This window comes from Oncorhynchus gorbuscha, linkage group LG01 (assembly GCF_021184085.1).
Source record: "Oncorhynchus gorbuscha isolate QuinsamMale2020 ecotype Even-year linkage group LG01, OgorEven_v1.0, whole genome shotgun sequence".
Taxonomy (NCBI): domain Eukaryota; kingdom Metazoa; phylum Chordata; class Actinopteri; order Salmoniformes; family Salmonidae; genus Oncorhynchus; species Oncorhynchus gorbuscha.
In genome coordinates this window covers 73,185,758-73,208,073 of record NC_060173.1, presented here as the reverse complement: position 1 = coordinate 73,208,073, position 22,316 = coordinate 73,185,758, and the positions used below count along the sequence as shown (strand labels likewise).

The following is a 22,316-nucleotide window of genomic DNA, read 5'->3' as shown; positions in this document are numbered from 1 at the left end:
CTCCCTCCCTACCTCCCTCCCCTCCCTCTCTCTCCCTCCCTCCCTCCCTCCCTCCCTCGCTCTCTCGCTCTCTCCCTCCCTCCCTCCCTCCCTCCCTCCCTCCCTCTCTCTCTCTCTCTCTCTCTCCCTCCCTCCCTCCCTCCCTCTCTCTCTCACACACACTCTCTTCAACTTTGTCAGCCTCCCTCACTGACAGTGTTTCCGTCATATTTAGGGCCCACCGTTTTATACTAGTCAGGTCACATGGTCATTGGTCTGAGCCCTACTCATACCTACTGATGGGAAATCAGTAAATAGATGAGTGCAAGTTGGTTGAAAACTGGCTCCCCTTCCATTTCTCTCCCCTTCCATTTCTCCTGCAGATGCTCTGGTTATTTTCCTGGGATTTTCTCATATTCTTTATACTGCACCATAAAGCCTCTGGTGTCCAGTGAGGGCGGGTGGGCGTGCAATACCAATGTCTTCCACTGGGGGGCATTGTGCACCAAGATAAAGGCCCATGTCATCTTGTGGTTTCCTTTGTGGACTCTGGTTAGTGTGGTTTAGACCACGTGTGTCAAACTCATTCCACGGAGGCCAGATTATCTGTGGGATTTCTCTCCTCCCTTCGTTCTTGATTGATGAGTTAAGGTCACTGTTTAGTAAGGAACTCCCCTCGCCTGGTGGTCTAGGTCTTAGTTGAAAGGAAAAGGCAGAAACCAGCAGACACGAGGCCCTCCGTGGATCGAGTTTGACGCCACCACCTAGACAGAAGGGTAATAGTAAGGCTTTAGACAGAAGGGTAATAGTAAGGCTTTAGGACAGAAGGGTAATAGTAAGGCTTTAGACAGAAGGGTAATAGTAAGGCTTTAGACAGAAGGGTAATAATAAGGCTTTAGACAGAAGGGTAATAGTAAGGCTTTAGACAGAAGGGTAATAGTAAGGCTTTAGACAGAAGGGTAACAGTAAAAGGTAATAGTAAGGCTTTAGACAGAAGGGTAACAGTAAGGCTTTAGACAGAAGGGTAACAGTAAAAGGTAACAGTAAGGCTTTAGACAGAAGGGTAACAGTAAGGCTTTAGACATAAGGGTAACAGTAAGGCTTTAGACAGAAGGGTAATAATAAGGCTTTAGACAGAAGGGTAATAATAAGGCTTTAGACAGAAGGGTAATAATAAGGCTTTAGACAGAAGGGTAATAGTAAGGCTTTAGACAGAAGGGTAACAGTAAGGCTTTAGACAGAAGGGTAACAGTAAGGCTTTAGACAGAAGGGTAACAGTAAGGCTTTAGACAGAAGGGTAACAGTAAGGCTTTAGACAGAAGGGTAACAGTAAGGCTTTAGACAGAAGGGTAATAATAAGGCTTTAGACAGAAGAGTAACAGTAAGGCTTTAGACAGAAGGGTAACAGTAAGGCTTTAGACAGAAGGGTAACAGTAAGGCTTTAGACAGAAGGGTAACAGTAAGGCTTTAGACAGAAGGGTAACAGTAAGGCTTTAGACAGAAGGGTAATAGTAAGGCTTTAGACAGAAGGGTAACAGTAAGGCTTTAGACAGAAGGGTAACAGTAAGGCTTTAGACAGAAGGGTAACAGTAAGGCTTTAGACAGAAGGGTAACAGTAAGGCTTTAGACAGAAGGGTAATAGTAAGGCTTTAGACAGAAGGGTAATAGTAAGGCTTTAGACAGAAGGGTAATAGTAAGGCTTTAGACAGAAGGGTAATAATAAGGCTTTAGACCGAAGGGTAATAGTAAGGCTTTAGACGGAAGGGTAATAGTAAGGCTTTAGACAGAAGGATAAAATCGTATTCATGTACAACCATATTCCAGGACAGTGTCGTACATGGTCTTTATAGTAAGTCCTCCTGTATTCTAACTCGGAATGTGCCATTTGTGCGGCTGTTATACACTGCTAATATTTTGTGTCGTTGAGTTGGCCTTTAGTGACGTAATAGCAGAGTAGTGACGGCGTATGCCCACTAGAGGGAGGTAGAGCCCTGTGCTGCAGTATTGTGACTTGTCTTATTTAGTTACGCCTGTTAAGAGTTTATACACTCATCACGTGACGTGTGAGATATTTCACCTCAAAAGGTGTGTTATTATTGCAGGACAAGTACCTTGGGCTCAGCTGTTTTACTGCATGAGTGTGTGTTTTGAGAAATGAGATCACTTGTAGTTAGTCGTTTATGAGTGTGTTTACAGTAGTGTGACTGTGTTTGAGTGTGTGATAGTGTGTGTGTGTAGCCTACATTTTAAGCATGCATGTTTGTCCGTGTGTGTGCATGCTAGTGCGCACGCGAGTCTGTCCGGCTTTGTGTGTGTGTGCTTGTGTGCGTGTGCACATACAGTACATGTGTTAGTGCGCATGTGTTTTGTCCAATGTGTGTGTGAACAGGTAGAGGCCAGGCAACGAGCCAGAGGCAGCCTGTGATAGGTTGAGGGACAGTGTGACGTGTCAGTGAGACGCTATAGAAGCACCGAGCTGGCGGGAGCAAGCTGCCTCTTCTGCCTGGAGAGAAGGAGTGGAAAAGAAAGAGCGAGAGAGAAATATAGGACCAACTCCTCGTGACGTTCTACAACTCTCTGAGGAACCGCACCAGTCCTCTCCTTTGAGAACATCCACTTCCCTCCCACACACTTTCTATCTGCGTCCCTTCAACTAGGTGGAGGGCGACAGAAACCAAGAAAGAAAGAAAAAAGAGAGACTGCGAGCGGGAGGTTGAGGGTAGTAAGCGTTCCACCACATGGCTAGAATCTAGAGGGCCAGTAGGGAGCGTTTCCAGGGCAGGAGAGCAGTGTGGTAGCCGGTGAAGGACAGAACAGCATGGCCCTGTTCAGCACTGGCCCTCAGAGCCTGGGCTCCTACTACTGCCTCATCCGCAGGAGGTTCAAGAGGAGGCGCAAGAAGCGCAGCGAGCGCCAAGGTATCCACCTTTTCTTTGTAGTTTGTGTGAGATGTGCGTGTGTGTGTGTGTGTGTGTGTGTGTGTGTGTGTGTGTGTGTGTGTGTGTGTGTGTGTGTGTGTGTGTGTGTGTGTGTGTGTGTGTGTGTGTGTGTGTGTGTGTGTGTGTGTGTGTGTGTGTGTGTGTGTGTGTGTGTATTGCACAATTACCTTTGTTTTTATTACTTACTTTGAATCATCCTGTAGTAGTGTCTCTTGGTCTAGCAGTGGTTCCACTACAATTTTGTAATTTTTATTTATCTATTTCACCTTTATTTAACCAGGTAGGCCAGTTGAGAACAAGTTCTCATTTACAACTGCAACCTGGCCAAGATAAAGCAAAGCAGTGCGACAAAAACAACCACACAGAGTTACACATAAACAAATGTACAGTCAATAACTGTAACAAATAAAACAATGTAAAACATTTTTTTTTTAAATGAGAAAGATCTATGTACAGTGTGTGCCAATGTAGAAGAGTAGGGAGGTAGGCAATAAATAGGCCTAAGAGGTGAAAATAATTACAATTTAGCATTAAAAATGGAGTGATAGATGTGTAGATGATGATATTCAAGTAGAGATATGGGGATGAGGTAGTTGGGTGCGCTATTTACAGATTGGCTGTGTACAGGTACAGTGATCGGTAAGCTGATCTGTCAGCTGATGCTTAAAGTTAGAGAGGGAGATGTAAGAATCCAGCTTCAGAGATTTTTGCAATTCGTTCCAGTCATTGGCAGCAGAGAACTGGAAGGAAAGGCGGCCAAAGGAAGTGTTGCCTTTGGAGATGACCAGTGCAATATACCTGCTGGAGCGCGTGCTACGGGTGGGTGATGCTATGGTGACCGGTGAGCTGATATAAGGCGGGGTTCTTAGTTCAACATTTGAATTGGGCATGCTTATTTATTTTGAAGAGCAACCAGGCATCCTCTTTTGACGGGATGAGGTCAATATCCTTCCAGGATACCTGGGCCAGGTCGATTAGAAAGACCTGCTCGCGGAAGTGTTTTAGGAAGCGTTTGACAGTGATGAGGGGTGGTCGTTTGACTGCGGACCCATTACGCATGCAGGCAATGAGGCAGTGATTGCTGAGATCCTGGATGAAGACAGCAGAGGTGTATTTAGAGGGCAAGTTGATCTGGATGATATCTAAGAGGGTGCCCATGGTTACGGATGTTGGGTTGTACCTGGTAAGGTCCTTGATAATTTGTGTGAGATTGAGGGCATCTAGTTTAGATTTTAGGATGGCCGGGGTGTTAAGCAAATCCCAGAGTCACCTAACAGTTAAATTCACATATGGTGTCCAGGGCACAGCTGGGGGGTCTAGAACGGGGTCTATATCAAGCAGCAACAGTGAGAGACTTGTTTCTGGAAATGTGGATTTTTAAAAGAAGAAGCTCGGATTGCTTGGGCACAGACAGGACAGAACTCTGCAGGCTATCTCTGCAATAGATTGCAACTCCACCCCCTTTGGCAGTTCTATCTTGTCAGATAAAGTTATAGTTAGGGATGTAAATTTCAGGATTTTTGGTGTCCTTCCTAAGCCAGGATTCAGACAAAGCTAGAACATCCGTGTTGGCTACGCAGATGCTCATTGACGCGTGCAAACAGTTTGGATAAAATGATTGAATAACATGTATGCGTACATTTATTTTGCAACGCATTTATTTTGCAATGAGATGTTTCTGTATTTAATTTTCAATAAATGTGTTAAAATTCATAAAAACGTGTTGCCACTTTGTCATTATGGGGTATTGTGGGTAGATGGGTGAGAAATAAATCTAATGTAATCCGTTTTGAATTCAGGCTGTAAGACAACAAAATGTGGAATAAGTCCTGTAGACTAGCACAAGAAAGCAGCGCCACAGATGGAAAGAGAAACTAGTGATCAAACCTAAGTTAGTAAGTAGCCTATCTTTGGTAGAGTGCGCGTGGCTCGCCTTGCTCCCTCAAACAGTCAAACAAACGATTTTGAGATTTTTTTTTCTCAATTTCAAGTAACCAATCCCAACACTCTGTGAGTGAGACAGACTTATCGCTCTGTTACTGAGAGGCCTTTCTGTGAGAAAGACGTACCTCTCTGTAGTTAGACAGACCTGTGAGTAAGAAAGACCAATCTGTGTGAATGACACCGAGCTCTCAATCTGGGAATGAGACAGACCTCTCTGTAAGTAAGACAGGCCTATCTCTCTGTGGGTGAGACAGGCCTATCTCTCTGTGGGTGAGACAGGCCTATCTCTCTGTGGGTGAGACAGGCCTATCTCTCTGTGGGTGAGACAGGCCTATCTCTCTGTGGGTGAGACAGGCCTATCTCTCTGTGGGTGAGACAGGCCTATCTCTCTTTGGGTGAGACAGGCCTATCTCTCTTTGGGTGAGACAGGCCTATCTCTCTGTGGGTGAGACAGGCCTATCTCTGTGGGTGAGACAGGCCTATCTCTGTGGGTGAGACAGGCCTATCTCTGTGTGTGAGACAGGCCTATCTCTGTGTGTGAGACAGGCCTATCTCTGTGAGTGAGACAGGACTATCCCTGTGAGTGATACAGAACCCTCTCTTTGTGAATAAGGCAGCCTCCTCTGTCTCGGAGAGTAAGATAGACCTCTGTGTGTGAGTGAGACTTCTCTCTCTGTAAGTGAAGTAGACTGACTTGGCTCCTCTGGGACTCTAAGCTTCTCCCCTGCTCTAGGGATTAGCCCAACAGGCCGGGGAAGTAGTAATTTTTTAGATGCTCCCTCTCAGTAGCGGTATTAGGGATGTCAGCTATTTGCTTTGATATATCCCGCAACTCCTGCCTGCCTGCCTCCCACCCACCCACCCACCCACTCCCACTGCGAATTGTCAAACCCGAGCCTGTTCATCCGAGTAAACCCGCCACTGCTGAAGTTGCGTTTTAGCCGCGCGAGTCGCGAACAACCAAAACTTAAGACAGACTTTTTGTCTGTCAGCTTCGCTGGTGTCCGTCTCCATCTCTTCCTCGTTATCGCTCCGGAAATGACAGCGCCACTTTGCACTAACCCCAGAGAGGAGAAGGCTTAAGGGTGACATTTGGGTAATGCTATTCCACTAACCCCATCACAGCTGGCAAAAATTCCCTCAGTGAGCGGAAGCCATGATGAGTCCCCAGAGTGTTAGGCCATTGTGTTTGCCTCCTTGGTGATCAGCAGCTACGCTACGTTAACACTAACTGATGGCGTGGCCTGGGCTTATCCCAGCCTTTCTGTCTGTCAGACCAGCTACCCAGCCAGTTAGCCTCGCAGAGGCTTACATTAATGGAGGAGGCAACAGTCAGGTGTTTGCACTCTTCTGTGAGCTTCATTCACATTTCCCAAAGATAAGCAAAGTTGCTGAATTGAAAACATCAACAGTGCCTTTTGCTCATATTTTTTGGCTGATCGGTGTGTGTCAATGACATTGACCAGATACATAGACATGTGAATGGCCTCATCCATTGCAAACCACTTAGTCGCATGGCTACTTTCAATTGAGTCTAGGAACACCACACAACAGCACATTTTCCAACAGAGGAAGCGTCAATGTATCGCCCCCACAATACGTTGTAGCGAGGAGGACACTCATAAGGCAATGCCTCTCCAATGGTCCGTATATGAAATATGGAAAATGGGACCCAGGATTTTGTGCAGAGCCTGCAGAATCTTCAAAATGAGCTTTTGGAGATGGAGTGGGAGGGAGATATGCCGTGTCTCCACACTGTGGATCCATTGCTTAGGAGAACAGGCTGTTTCATTCAGTTCTGTTAGCCAGAAACCATTCAGCCCTTTTTCTGTGAGAGTTCTTATACAACACCCCACCTACTCCACAACAGCAAATTACAACGAGGTTAGCTATCAGAGACCTCCAATGCTTTTGAAAGGATATTAAGATTGAAAAAAGGATCTGAATAGAGCCTTTGAATCGAAGTAAGCAAACGCATTATAGATTTAAAGGGCTTCCATGCTAGATTAACAGGGTTTCCGATTTCCACTGCACTCAAAGCACTGCACTCAACGACAGCGAATTAACAAAGCATTCAGGAAAGTGTGCCATTTTCTGTCTGGAAATCACAAATGACAGCAACTACCTCAATACAGTCACAAAGCAGCAACGAATTGGCTGCTGCAGGAAAAGTCTGCTCCAGCCTCGGCAGACACAATATCGAACAACATCAAACAGCATCCAACAACAACAGTCGGAAAAGAGACCTTATTTGACATTTATTCATTGAAAACCAAACGCCAAAGCACTTTTATTAAGACACCAAGTTGACGACTGCCTTTTGTCAACGTAATCTCGTCGCCGGGGGCCCCACAATGCAAACACTCTGTCATGATAAGAAATGAGCTGGCTCACGCCGTCTAGGAGTGAACCGTGTGTAATTAGCCCCGATTAGCATTCGGCTAATGGTTGTCAGCCTGTGATAGAGGAGGAAGCCGTGTTGCCGGAGCAGCGCTAACGTGTGTTCAGCCAGGGAGGACGCCGTTCCTGTGACTCTGAGGAGGGTTGGTCGGCTCTTAGGTGTCAACGCCGCTACCTACAGTATGCCTCATTTCCCATGGACGTGGGCCAGCATTAGTGATGGGGGAGGGGGGGGGGTATTTTTGACGGTATATCGTATCCTTTTGACGATATTGCAATATTATTTTTGCGCTAGTTGGCTGTACCTGCACCAAAATTCCAGTGTTTTTCCTTCATAGATTGTCTCCATCTTCTTTTTAGATAGGGAGACAATTTGTTTTCGTCACTTTTATGTCTCTTGTCCCTCTGCAGCAGAGGTGAGCAATTATGTTTGGACCCTCAATGACCTCAATGAAATCACAGCGTTGAAATCGCTATACATATAGAATCATGAGAATCGCACTACATATACGTATCGTGAGGTCCCTGGCAATTCCCAGCCCAAGGTAGCATAATGTGTGTGGATGGTACAATAACTCATTTACAAGCATTGTATGGCTGCTAGGGCTATAATGATGCTATGGCTATGTGTTGCATTCATTCGTATATGCACACTAACAGCAACTAGTGACAATTTGAGGACAAGAGCTTAAGTATAAGGGGTAGCTGAAACTCTATTCTTTACTTGTCTGGTTGTCTTCCTTTCTTCCCTCCCTCTTCCCTCTCTACTTTGCTCCCACCTCACTTTATCCATCTCAACTCTTTGTCTGTCTCTCTGTTCCCTCCCTATATTAATTTTTCTACCTCTCCCTCCCTCTGTAACCCTGCACCCATCACTCCCACACTTGTCCTTAATGTGCTGCAGACTCTCCCTCTCTCCCGTTCTCTCTCCTGTTCCCGCTCTACTGTCAAGACAAGCCTTATCTGTCTGTGACCTTTCAGAGTGAGACCCTCTCCGCTCCCAACTGTCCATCAACATTAACTCATAACCTGGTAATAACGGAGGCAGGAGGTGTGAAATTCCACTTCTCTACCCCCTCTCACACACACACACACACACACACACACACACACACACACACACACACACACACACACACACACACACACACACACACACACACACACACACACACACACACACACACACACACACACACACACACACACACTCCCCGTTCCAAACACATGTGCATCTGCACAAATAGAAAGTGCATGTTTACACACACACATGTGGGGGGAAAAAACATGCGCGCACCAACGTGAGGATACTGGATTGCCTGACACGGCCTTGAATATGAAGTACAGTGCACATTGCGAGCAGCAGGGGTATTGAGGCGAGGAAAATGGGAAGAGGGGGGGGCAAAGAGAGAGGGCAATGGAAATAGATAGTTGGAGAGAGAGAGGCAGAGACTATGCTGATACCAGCAGGTCAGCCCGCAGCACTTCAAAATACGATGTGAGAGAATGAGGCCATACACACTCTCATACACACATTCATACACACTCTCATATGCACACGGCAGCTGACCCGTTGCCTCTAACCAACTGTCAGCGCATGTCTTAGTTCATCTTTGTTGTAAACTTTTTTGTGACCAGTTTCTGGTTTTTATTCTTGCATCATGTCATGCAGCCCAACTCACACTCCTAGGCACACACACACACACCCTCTCCGTGTCTCCTGTGTGTGACTGGGGTCACTGAACAGTGACCTCTGATACCTCTGGCTATGGTCCGTGGAGAACTAAGGAGAACTATCAGACCTTACACACCTGCCCCCACAGGCACACAGTGCGTATATCATAAATCATAGCTGTCACACAGATTTTACAGGTTCCTCTGAAAAGGCGAAAGGGACGGCGGCGACCACTCAGCGCCCTTGAAGAGAGAGGGAGGAGGGAGAAAGAGAGGGAGAGAAATAGTATGTTTTTATTGAACCGCCTATATTAGCTCTGTTGGCCTGTGTCCTAGACAGTGGTGGGAAAAGTACCCAATTGTCATACTTCAGTAAAAGTAAAGATACCTTAATAGAAAATGACTCAAGTAAAAGTGAGTCACCCAAAGAAAAGTATTTGGTTTTAAATGTACTTTAATATCAAAGTAAAAGTATAAATCATTTCTTCATATTAAGCAAACCAGGTGGCACCATTTACTTTTCTTCTTTCTTTTATTTACCGATTGACAGGGTCACACTCCAACACAGACATATTTACAAACCAAGCATGTGTCTTTAGTGAGTCCACCAGATCAGAGGCAATAAGGATGACCAGGGATGTTCACTCGATAAGTGCATGAATTCGACCGTTTTCCTGTCCTGCTAAGCATTCAAAATGTAATGAGTATTTTTGAGTGTCAGGGAAAATGTACATTCTTTTTTTAGGAATGTAGTGAAGCAAAATAAAAAGTTGACAAACATATAAATGCTAAAGTAAAGTACAGATAAAACGACTTTTAGTACTTTACTTTTAGTAAAGTAGTACTTTAAAGTATTTTTACATAAGTACTTAGTACCTCTCGCCGGCTTTGTATTCATGTTACCTGATGAAATTGCTGTACAATATGATCTTGTTGCCATCTGATGAACATTCAGATGTCATAAATCAGCACTGCAGAGCTCTCCCTGTCCTCTGCCGTGCCTTGATTGTATTACTGTTGATGATATCTGGAAATGTGCATGTACACCCTGGCCCATCTACGGTTGCTAGCCCCAATTGTGCTCTGATATCTGCTTCACGGATTTCTGCTCCCGTAAAAGCCTGGGCTTTCTGCACGTTAACACTAGAAGCTTATTATCAAAAATGGATCAATTGACAGAGTGGATTCACAGCTCCAATCCAAATGTGTTGGTTATTACTGAGACGTGGTTAAGGAAGAGTGTTTTGAATACTGATGTTAATCTTTCTGGTTATAACCTTTTTCGGCAAGACAGATCTTCCAAAGGTGGGGGAGTGGCAATCTTTACCAAGGATCACCTTTAGTGATTGGTTGACTCCACCAAGTCTGTCCCCCAAAATTTGATTTCCTGGTTTTAAGCATTAAACTTTCAAAAAGCTCTTTGTTAACTGTCGCTGGGTGCTATCGTCCTCCATCAGCACCGGCCTCTACCCTACCTGCCCTAAACTTTCTTCTGGCCCCTTACACTAAGTCTGAATTTGTCCTGCTAGGAGACCTAAACTGGGACATGCTTAAACCACCTGACCAAGTCCTAAAGCAATGGGACTCCCTAAATCTTTCTCAGATTATTACCAATCCCACAAGGTATGACTCCAAACACCCAGAACAGGCTACTCTCCTTGATGTTATCCACACAAATAATCCTGATAGGTATCATCAGTCTGGTGTTTTCTGTAATGACCTTGGTGATCACTGTTTTACAGCATGCGTTCATAATGGCTGCTCAATGAAACGACCTGTCCTGATTTGCCATAGACACTTGCTAAAAATCTTTAATGAGTTGTAACGGTTTTCTTCTGGTGAAAGAGAGGCGGACCAAAATGCAGCGTGGTTGGTTTTGTACATCTTTAATAAAGATGAAAATACAACAATCTACACAACAAGAAATGTGACAAAACCAAACCAGTCCTATCTGGTGCCACAAACACAGAGACAGGAACAATCACCCACAAGAGACCTAAAGAATATGGCTGCTTAAATATGGTTCCCAATCAGAGACATAGATAAACACCTGCCTCTGATTGAGAACCACTCTAGGCAACCATAGACTTACCTAGAGTACTACTCTAGCCACAATCCCATAACTACAAACAACCCCAGACAAAACAAAACACATAAATCCCGATGTCACACCCTGGCCTAACCAAAATAATAACGAAAACGCAAAATACAAAGGCCAGGACGTGACATGAGCAAGCCTTCCTTCATAAACTGACCTCTGTAAAATGGTATCGCAATCAGCTTGATCCCCCTCTGTCGATGACGCATGGACCTTTAAAAAAAATATATTTTCAGTAGTACTGTTAACAAACACACCCCCATAAGAAAATGAGAATTAAAAACAGGTTTATTAAGCCCCTGGTTCGACCGTGATCTTGCAGAGTTACTCCACCTCAAGAATTGCATTTGGTGAAAGGCTTGGCACACGCATACTCAAGCTGACTGGCTCTCGTTCAGGCAAATGAGAAATAAGTGAACTCAGGCTACCCGGAAGGCCAAAGTGACTTACTTTAAGGAACAGTTCTCTCTCTGTGGGTCTAATCCCAAGATGTTCTGGGAAACGGTTAAAGACTAAAGACTAAAGAATAAACCCTCCTCCTCACAGCTGCCCATGTCCCTTAATGTTGATGATGTGGTTGTTACTGACAAGAAGCACATGGCTGAGCTCTTTATTCACCACTTCATTAAGTCAGGATTCCTATTTGACTCAGCCATGCCTCCTTGCCCGTCCAACATTTCCTCATCTCCCACCCCTTCTAATGCGACTATCCCTGATGCCTCTCCCTCTTTTTCCCCTGCGCCACTACAAAGTTTCTCCCTGCAGGCAGTCACTGAGTCCAAGGTGCTAAAGGAGCTCCTTAAACTTGACCCCCAAAAAAACATCTGGGTCAGATGGTTTAGACCCTTTCTTCTTTAAGGTTGCTGCCCCTATTATCGCCAAGCCTATTTCCAACCTTTTTAACCTGTCTCTCCTTTCTGGGGAGGTTCACATTGCTTGGAAGGCAGCCACATTTCTTCATTTATTTAAAGGGAGCGATCAAGCTGATCCTAACTGTTATAGGCCTGTTTCTATTTTGCCCTGTTTATCAAAAGGGTTGGAAAAATGGTCAATAATCAACTGACTGACTGGCTTTCTTTATGTCTATACTATTCTTTCTGGTATGCAATCTGGTTTCTGTTCAGGTTATGGATGTGTCACTGCAGCCTTAAAAGTCCTCAAGGTTACAATTGCCCTTGATTCTAAGCAATATCGTGCTGCTATTTGTATTGACTCGGCAAAGCTTTTGATATGGTAGACCATTCCATTCTTGTGGGCCGGCTTGGTGTCTCAGAGAGGTCTTTGGCCTGGTTTGCTATCTACCTCTCTCAAAGATTGCAGTATATAACGTCAAAAAATCTGCTGTCTCAGCCTCCGCCTGTCACCCAGGGAGTACCCCAAGGCTCTAACCTAGGCCCCACGCTCTTCTCAATTTACATCAACAACATGGCTCCGGCAGTAGGAAGCTCTCTCATCCATTTATAAGCAGATAATACAGTTTTATACTGTATCATCTGAATATACATGTTCTACAGCAAAGCTTTCTTCCTGTCCAACAAGCTTTCTCTACCCTTAACCTTGTTCTGAACACCTCCAAAACAAATGTAATGTGGTTTGGGAAGAAGAATGCCCCTCTCCCCACAAGTGGGTTTACTACCTCTTGAGGGCTTAGAGCTTGAGGTAGTCACCTCATACAAGTACTTGGGAGTATGGCTAGACAGTGCACTGTCCTTCTCTCAGCACATATCAAAGCTGCAGGCTAAAGTTACATCTAGACTTGGTTTCCTCTATTGTAATTTATCCTCTTTCGTCCCAGCTGCCAAACTAACCCTGATTCAGATGACAATCCTACCCATGCTAGATTACGGAGACATAATTTATAAATTGGCAGGTAAGGGTGCTCTCGAGCTGCTAGATGTTCTTTACTATTTGGCCGTCTGGTTTTTCTCCAATGCTCCTTATAGGACACATCACTGCACTCTATACTCCTCTGTAAACTGGTCATCTCTGTGTACCCGTCGCAAGACCCACTGGTTGATGCTTATTTATAAAAACCTCTTAGGCCTCACTCCCCTTATTTGAGAGATCTACTGCAGCCCTCATCCTCCACGTACAGCACCCATTCTGCCATTCACATTCTGTTAAAGGTCCCTAAAGCACACACATCCCTGGGTCGGTCCTCTTTTTAGTTCGCTGCAGCTAGCGACTGGAACGAGCTGCAACAAACACTCAAACTGGACAGTTGTATCTCGATCTCTTCAATCAAAGACTCAATCATAGACACTCTTACTGACAGTTGTGGCTGCTTTCTGTGATGTATTGTTGCCTCTACCTTCTTGCCCTTTGTGCTGTTGTCTGTGCCCAATCATGTTTGTACCATGTTTTGTGTTGCTACCATGCTGTGTTGTCATGTGTTGCTGCCTTGCTATGTTGTTGTCTAGATCTCTCTTTATATAGTGTTGTGTTGTTTCGCTTGTGATGTGTGTTTTGTGTAATTTTTCTATTGTATTTATGATTATTTTTGAATCCCAGCCCCCGTCCCCGCAGGAGGCCTTTTGCCTTTTGGTAGGCCTTCATTGTAAATAAGAAATTGTTCTTAACTGACTTGCATAGTTAAAAAAAAAAAAAAGTGAAAATAAATAAATACATAATAATTTACACCACAGCCCTGGTGTGTAATCTTTAAGGCATACGCCAAGTCCACAAATGCGGGGAAGTGATTGATACTGCATTACACCCTCTTGAGCGAGGTACCTGACAACATTTTAGCCATGTCTGTTTTGCCAGATGACTAAGCATCCCTATGAGGTATCATACAGTACTGTTTATTTTCTGCCCTCAACTATTACTTCTGTCCCGTGTTTGAATAATGGTATCCTCTTATTGCATTGTCTTGCATATGGGAATGTTGCAAAACTAAACGTAGCTACAGTGTTGAATTTTCAACCTTTAAAAGAAAAATCCTTACATCACTGAGAATGATGAGGGGTATTCATTTCTGCTCCGTCTCTATGGGACACTTAGTAAGATCCGAATATCCAGCTGGCACCCCGAGCTTGTAACAGAGACTCCTAAAGACATGGAGAAGTCTGCTCATACTGAAGTGAAATTGGTCTTGGCAATCTAATTCCAACCAGTTATTGGTCATTAGAAAAATCAAATTGAATAATGGAGTCTGAGATGGAGATTTGCGTGGGGGTACAGTATTAAAGAAACCAAATGAATAATGGAGTCTGAGATGGAGATTTGTGTGGAGGCACGGTGTGTGTCTGTGAAGGGGGCACGGCAGGGGCGATGTTAGGCGGCCACGCTCCTCTCCTCCCATTCCCCGGCCCATCAGTTTCAATCAGGCAAAAAGAAAGGCCTCCCTGTCCGCGAGGACCCCAGTCCATTAGGCCGCTGGTGGCCCCACACGTGTACCCCATTATGGTGCATTACCTGGGTACCGCCACCAGGAAACTGGACAGCAAAGAAAAAAAGATGGGCTCGGACATTACAACGCCCTGTCTGGTTCACATCTAATTATTCAAAACTTCCTTTCCTTCTCAAAGTAATCACTGATCTGTCATGGTTTGATATGTGAAAATACATTGTAGAGAATCTAGAAACATTGCCGTTGCCTAATGCCTATCCAATATCACATACAGTTGAAGTCGGAAGTTTACATACACTTAGGTTGGAGTCTTTAAAGTTAGTTTTTCAACCACTCCACAAATGTCTTGTTAACAAACTATAGTTTTGGCAAGTCGGTTAGGACATCTACTTTGTGCATGATACAAGTCATTTTTCCAACAATTCACTTATAATCTACTGTATCACATTTCAGAAGTCAGAACTTTACATACACTAAGTTGACTGTGCCTTTAAACAGCTTGGTAAATTCCAGACAATTATGTCATGGCTTTAGAAGCTTCTGATAGGCTAATTGACATCATTTGAGTTAATTGGAGGTGTACCTGCGGTTGTATTTCAAGGCCTACCTTCAAACTCAGTGCCAAGACCTCAGGGGGAAAAATTTAGACCTCCACATGTCTGGTTCATCCTTTGGAGCAATTTCCAAACGCCTGGAGGTACCACGTTCATCTATCAATAGTATGCAAGTATAAACACCATGGGACCACGCAGCTGTCATACCGATAAGAAAGGAGACGCATTCTGTCTCTTAGAGATGAACGTACTTTGGTGCAAAAAGTGCAAATCAATCCCAGAACAACAGCAAAGGTCCTTATGAAGATGCTGGAGGAAACCGGTACAAAAGTATCTATATCCACAGTAAAACGAGTCCTATATCGACATAACCTGAAAGGCTGCTCAGCAAGGAAGAAGCCACTGCTCCAGAACCACCATAAAAAGCCAGACTACGGTTTGAAACTGCACATGGGGACAAAGGTCGTTTCTCTTTGCTTATTTGAGCTGTTCTTGCCATAATATGGACTTGGTCTTTTACCAAATAGGGCTATCTTCTGTTTATCCCCCTACGTTGTCACAACACAACTGATTGGCTCAAACGCATTAAGAAGGAAAGAAATTCCACAAATTAACTTTTAAGAAGGCACAGAATGCCAAGCGTTTGCAAATCTGTCATTAAGACAAAGGATGGCTATTTGAAGAATCTCAAATATAAAATATATTTTGATTTGTTTAACACTTTTTTGGTTACAGCATGATTCCATGTGTTATTTCATAGTTTTTATGTTCTCACTATTTTTCTACAATGTAGAAAATAGTAAACATACAGAAAAACCCTTGAATGAGTAGGTGTTCTAAAAACCTTTGACAGGTAGTGTCTATGTATAAAAGATCATGGATATTATTTAATAACATCTTTGATAACTGACAATCACCAAAATAAAAGTTTGACTCATGGAGAATTGATCTTTCCAAAAACAACACATTTAGGACTAGAGATTTTGAGCAAAAGAACACAGCGTTAGCCATGCCAAAATGCAGGAAATTAGCTTTAAAACTGCAAATGTTTATCTCAACTACATGCTAAAAAGTGTAGAATTGCTGGAAATTAGCTATAAAACTGCAAACATTTCTCTCAGATCCATAAAGAAATGTGTCAAATTGCAGGAAGTTGTCTTAAAAATGCAAAAATGTCACTACACCGCCAATATGGGGGCCTCTAAAATGTTCTCTGAAATTCAGCCGCCCCTGCCACGTCTACCACCTTAACCCAAGCCCCTTTTTGTAAGGATGCATTTTTAGAAGTGTGCAACAGTTTCTTAATTCATTTGAACGGTTGGTTCATTTTAGGCTATTAACTCTCTATGTCAGTCTGTGTCTCTCTCCAGCTGTGGTTTTAGAAAGGAAGACTGCATTTCAAGTACTCCTGATGTCAAGCTTTTGACCCAGACTGTAGGGTCTCTCCACTCCAGTTCTAACCTGCTCCAGGTGCCATAGTAAGGACTGAGGAGACCGGACCGGATGTTCACGCAGCCTTACAATCGGGGTCAAATTCATTTCCTTCCCAGTCAATCCCAAAGTGTAATTGTAAAATGTAAACTCAATTGCAAAATTCCCTTGAATGTCCAGTTCAACTGTTGAACCAGAATGACCTGAAAAGAGATCCTATTTTTTAGAAGCCCTCTTGTCTTTTGCATCTGTTGTTGTAACTATCCTCCATCAACATCAGGGATATGTCCCAAATGGCACCATATTCATTATATAGTGCACACTAGTTTTAACCAGAGCCCTACAGTTCCTGGTCAAAAGTAGTACACTATAAGGGCTCAAACCGCAAATATAAATTCGGTGAGAGGAGCTGGAGAGTTATGGTATGGTCTGGGTTGGAATGGAATGCATGCACTGACCACTGCACCTATCTGTCTGTGTTAGGCCCTCTGAGAGCATTGGTGACAGACCACCCCGTCACCCGGTTCCCTCTTTCCTATAGCCATTCATCACAGTCGACTTTCTCTCTCCTTTTTTGCTCTCTCTTCTCATTTTCACTCTCATTTCTTCCTCTTGCTCCCTGTCAGCCTCCCTTGTCTTCTCATTTCTTCCTCTTGCTCCCTGTCAGCCTCCCTTGTCTTCTCATTTCTTCCTCTTGCTCCCTGTCAGCCTCCCTTGTCTTCTCATTTCTTCCTCTTGCTCCCTGTCAGCCTCCCTTGTCTTCTCATTTCTTCCTCTTGCTCCCTGTCAGCCTCCCTTGTCTTCTGCTCCACACTGCTCTCACCGTTCTGTCTATTTTCTCTCTCTCACTTTCTCTCCCTCATATTGTTTTTATTCTCTTTCTCACTCTCTCCCCCTCATATGGATTCATATTCTCGCTCTCTCTCTCTTTTCATTCCCCCCCCTTTCCCCCTCACTGACTGGCTCATTCAATCATGACTCCCAGTGGCTCTTGGTAGTCTGTGACCTCCAGGGAAGGGGACCTTAACTCCTAGATGAAGTGTACTTCCCATCCTCCCAAGGCTGTGTCATGCTGCCTCTAGTACCTCACTGCTTTGTCAAGTCTGTTTACACGTCCCTAGCATTTCACTGCTTTGTCAAGTCTGTTTACACATCCCTAGCATTTCACTGCTTTGTCAAGTCTGTTTACACATCCCTAGCATTTCACTGCTTTGTCAAGTCTGTTTACACATCCCTAGTATCGCACTGCTTTGTCAAGTCTGTTTACACATCCCTAGCATTTCACTGCTTTGTCAAGTCTGTTTACACGTCCCTAGCATTTCACTGTTTTGTCAAGTCTGTTTACACGTCCCTAGCATTTCACTGTTTTGTCAAGTCTGTTTACACGTCCCTAGCATTTAACTGTTTTGTCAAGTCTGTTTACACGTCCCTAGCATTTCACTGTTTTGTCAAGTCTGTTTACACGTCCCTAGCATTTCACTGCTTTGTCAAGCTTTTTACAGTAGGGACCCATCTACTGTATATTTTGAATCCAGTGGATGAGCTCTAGTCTGTGCGTGGGAAAGAAAGGTGTAGTTGTGCTACAGAAGCATCCAGGGTGACGGAGCATCAACACTCAGCTCAGCCACCAGCTAGCTACAAGGGCTTCTGCCAGCAGCTCAGCACTACCTATCCGCATATTTCACAGCTTAAATGGTCCGCTGGCCTGACAGACAAATAATGAGTATATGGATGCGGGGGCTGGACGTGGATAGGGAGGGATTGAAGGGGGGAGGGTGAAAATCTTGTCTATAAAAAAAAGTGAGGAGATGTTATGAGGGGGAGGTGAGGGTTGGGTACAGGTGAGGTGGGCAGGAGGGAAGGGGAGCGGGGTGGCGGCTGTCATCGTCCCCGGCGTGTCAGCAGGTGCTGGGCGGTCGGTCACTCGTCCTTGCCTTGATGGACTCTGGGAGGTAGCGAGGGGCCATTTACTGGCCCAGCCTGCCAGGCTGGGGGATTTCATGTCCCCGCACGCGGCTGATTTATGACTACACCTGAAGGAAAGCAGAGGGGGGGAGGGAGAGAGAGAGGGTGTGTGTGTGTGTGTGTGTGTGTGTGTGTGTGTGTGTGTGTGTATGTATGTTAGAATGAGAACACATGAGAAAAGTTTATAAAACTGAAAGGGGGAGGGTGCGCGTGTGTGTTAATAAGAGAGGTGTGTGTGTGTGTGTGTGTGTGTGTGTGTGTGTGTGTGTGTGTGTGTGTGTGTGTGTGTGTGTGTGTGTGTGTGTGTGTGTGTGTGTGTGTGTGTGTGTGTGTGTGTGTGTGTGTGTGTGTGTGTGTGTGTGTGTGTGTGTGTGTGTGTGTGTGTGTGTGTGTGTGTGTGTGTTAGAATGAGAACACATGAGAAAAGTTCATAAAACTGAAAGGGGGAGGGTGCGCGTGTGTGTTAATAAGAGAGAGGTGTGTGTGTGTGTGTGTGTGTGTGTGTGTGTGTGTGTGTGTGTGTGTGTGTGTGTGTGTGTGTGTGTGTGTGTGTGTGTGTGTGTGTGTGTGTGTGTGTGTGTGTGTGTGTGTGTGTGTGTGTGTGTGTGTGTGTGTGTGTGTGTGCGCCCGCACCATATTTTTCACTCCCATTCTAACCTGCTCTCTCTCCTGACCCGCCACTCCAGCGGCCCTCTGAAAGGCAATCTCACATAAAACCATCAAATAAAAAATTCATATTGATACTCTGTCTGTGTCTGTCTCTCTCTCCCCATCTATCCACCTCCAAGTCCTCCACATCAGCACCCTGGTGATGTACTGCCCACTGTCTAATATTAAAGTCTAGAACACAATAAAAGGCAGTCTAATCCTCTTCACCTCCATATCTTCTAAGCGGACCTCCTGCTTTTAGCGCTTCACTGTCTACTAGAAGCATTTCAATCATAGATTGCGGTGCTCTAAAAACACAAACCTCTATCCTGAGATTTTTATTTTGCTGTAAGAACTCACATTTGGATGTCTTTCTTGTGGGAAGAAAGTTGTTTCCCTTTATTACCGGAAACTCACCGATAGAGATTTGGATTGAATAGTGTACTCTAGTGTATTCTACTGGTTTTCACATGTGGTAGTGGTACGTTTGTGTAGAGCAGTCTGTATCGTTGTGTCTCTGTCCTGTTCCGTTAGCCTGGTCGGGTGTGCAGTAAACATTGTCATTTGTGTGCATGTTTGTTTGCACATTGTGGTGGCAGGTAGCCTAGTGGTTACAGCGTTGGACTAGTAACCGAAAGGTTGCAAGATCGAATCCCCGAGCTGATAAGGTAAAAAGCCCCAAAAAATTAAGACAAGGCAGTTAAGCCACTGTTCCTAGGCCATCATTGAAAATAAGAATTTGTTTTTAAATGACTTGCCCAGTTAATATGAAATCAAAAAATAGTTTCTGTATTTGATAGACCCAGAGCTGCCAAAGACCAATTCTGTCTGTGTGTTAGAGAGGATCCCTGCGGTGTCAAGTCTCTCTGCTGCGGAGCGACCTGGAAACAACTGTGAAATGCAGCAAACATGAAAGTTCAAATCAAACTTCATTTGTCACATACACCGAATACAACAAGTGTAGACCTTACCATGAAATGCTTACTTACAAGCCCTTAACCAACAGAGTTAAGAAAATATCAAATAAACTAATAATAAAAAGAAACACAATAACATAACAATAACAAGGCTATATATATACTAGAGGTCGACCGATTAATCGGAATGGCCGATTAATTAGGGCCAATTTCAAGTTTTCATAACAATCGGAAATCTGTATTTTTGGACGCCGATTAAAAAATAAATAATTATACATCTTTATTTAACTAGGCAAGTCAGTTAAGAACACATTCTTATTTTCAATGATGGCCTAGGAACAGTGGGTTAACTGCCTTGTTCAGGGGCAGAATTACAGATTTTTACCTTGTCAGCTCTGGGATTCAATCTTGCAACCTTATGGTTAACTAGTCCAACGCTCGAACCACCTGCCTCTCATTGCACTCCACGAGGAGCCTGCCTGTTACGAGAAGGCAGTAGAAGCACGGGTAAGTTGCTAGCTAGCATTAAACTTATCTTATAAAAAATAATCAATCAATCATAATCACTAGTTAACTAAACATGGTTGATGATATTACTAGTTTATCTAGTGTGTCCTGCGTTGCATATAATCGATGCAACGCTGGGGGATGATTTAACAAAAGCGCATTTGCGAAAAAAGCACAATCGTTGCACGACTGTACCTAACCATAAACGCCAATGCCTTTTCTTAAAATCAATACACAGAAGTATATATTTTTAAACCTGCATATTTAGCTAAAATAAATCCAGGTTAGCAGGCGATATTAACCAGGTGAAATTGTGTCACTTCTCTTGCGTTCATTGCACGCAGAGTCAGTGTATTTGGGCAGTGTTTGGGCAGCCTGGCTCATTGCAAACTAATTTGCCAGAATTTTACGTAATTATGACATAACATTGAAGGTTGTACAATGTAACAAGAATATTTAGACTTAGGGATGCCACCCGTTAGATAAAATACCGAACGGTTCCACATTTCACTGAAATAAGAAACGTTTTGTTTTCGAAATGATAGTTTCCTGATTCTACCATATTAATGACCAAAGGCTCATATTTTTGTGTGTTATGTTATAATTAAGTCTACGATTAGATATTTGATAGAGCAGTCTGATTGAGCGATGGAAGGCAGCAGCAGGCTCGTAAGCATTCATTCAAACAGCACTTTCGTGCGTTTTGCCAGCAGCTCTTCGCAAGCACAGCACTGTTTATGACTTCAAGCCTATCAGCCAAATGGCTGGTGTAACCGTTGTGAAATGGCTAGCTAGTTTGCGGGGTGCGCGCTAATAGCGTTTCAAAGGTCACTCGCTCTGAGACTTAGTAGTTATTCCCCTTGCTCTGCAAGGGCCGCGGCTTTTGTGGAGCGATGGGTAACGCTGCTTCGAGTGTGGCTGTTGTCGATGTGTTCCTGGTTCGAGCCCAGGTAGGGGTGAGGAGAGGGACGGAAGCTATACTGTTACACTGGCAATACTAAAGTGACTATAAGAACATCCAATAGTCAAATGTATATGACATACAAATGGTATAGAGAGAAATAGTCCTATAAATACTATATTAACTACAACCTAAAACCTCTTACCTTGGAATATTGAGGTCTCATGTTAAAAGGAACCACCAACTTTCATATGTTGTCATGTTCTGAGCAAGGAACTCAAACGTTAGCTTTTTTACATGGCACATATTGCACTTTTACTTTCTTCTCCAACACTTTGTTTTGCATTATATAAACCAAATTGAACATGTTTCATTATATATTTGAGGCTAAATTGATTTGCATTGATGTATTATACTAAGTTAAAATAAGTGTTAATTCGTATTGTTGTAATTGTCATTATTACAAATACATTTTCTTTAAATCAGCCGATTAATCGGTATCGGCTTTTTTGGGGGGTCCTCCAATAATCGGACTCGGTATCGGCGTTGAAAAATCATAATCGGTCGACCTCTAATATATACAGGGGTTACCGGTACCGAGTCAGTGTGCGGGGGTACAGGTTAGTTGAGGTACTATGCATAGATAATAAACAGCGAGTAGCAGCGGTGTACAAAACAAATGGGGGGGGGTCGGTGGCCATTTGCTTAATAGTTCTGCAGTCTTATTTCTTAGTGGTAGAAGCTGTTAAGGAGCCTTTTGGTTCTAGACTTGGCGCTCCAGAACCGTTTGCTGTACGGTAGCAGAGAAAACAGTGAATGACTTGGGTCTCTGACAATTTTATGGGCTTTCCTCTGACACCACCTATTATATAGGTCCTGGATTGCAGGAAGCTTGGCCCCAGTGATGTACTGGGCCGTACACACTACCCTCTGTAGCGCCTTACGGTCAGATGCCGAGCAGTTGCCATACCAGGCAGTGACGCAACCGGTCAGGATGCTCTCGATGG

General features: G+C 44.0%; 1 protein-coding gene across 5 annotated transcripts in view; it reads left to right on the top strand.

The window, feature by feature from the left end:
* The window catches only part of adarb1b (adenosine deaminase RNA specific B1b), a 180,836-nt gene that overhangs the window by 130,088 nt on the left and 28,432 nt on the right, over window positions 1-22,316 (top strand). For 2 of the 5 annotated variants that reach the window (XM_046359638.1, XM_046359619.1), the window contains exon 1: window positions 175-2,897. The exons of 2 other annotated variants lie outside the window; for them this stretch is intronic. In XM_046359638.1, coding sequence (XP_046215594.1) covers window positions 2,798-2,897 — 100 coding nt within the window. In that variant the 5' untranslated portion in view covers window positions 175-2,797. Of the gene's footprint in view, window positions 1-174; window positions 2,898-22,316 lie in introns of those variants that run through there. One more of the 5 variants, XM_046359629.1, reaches the window with a different exon arrangement.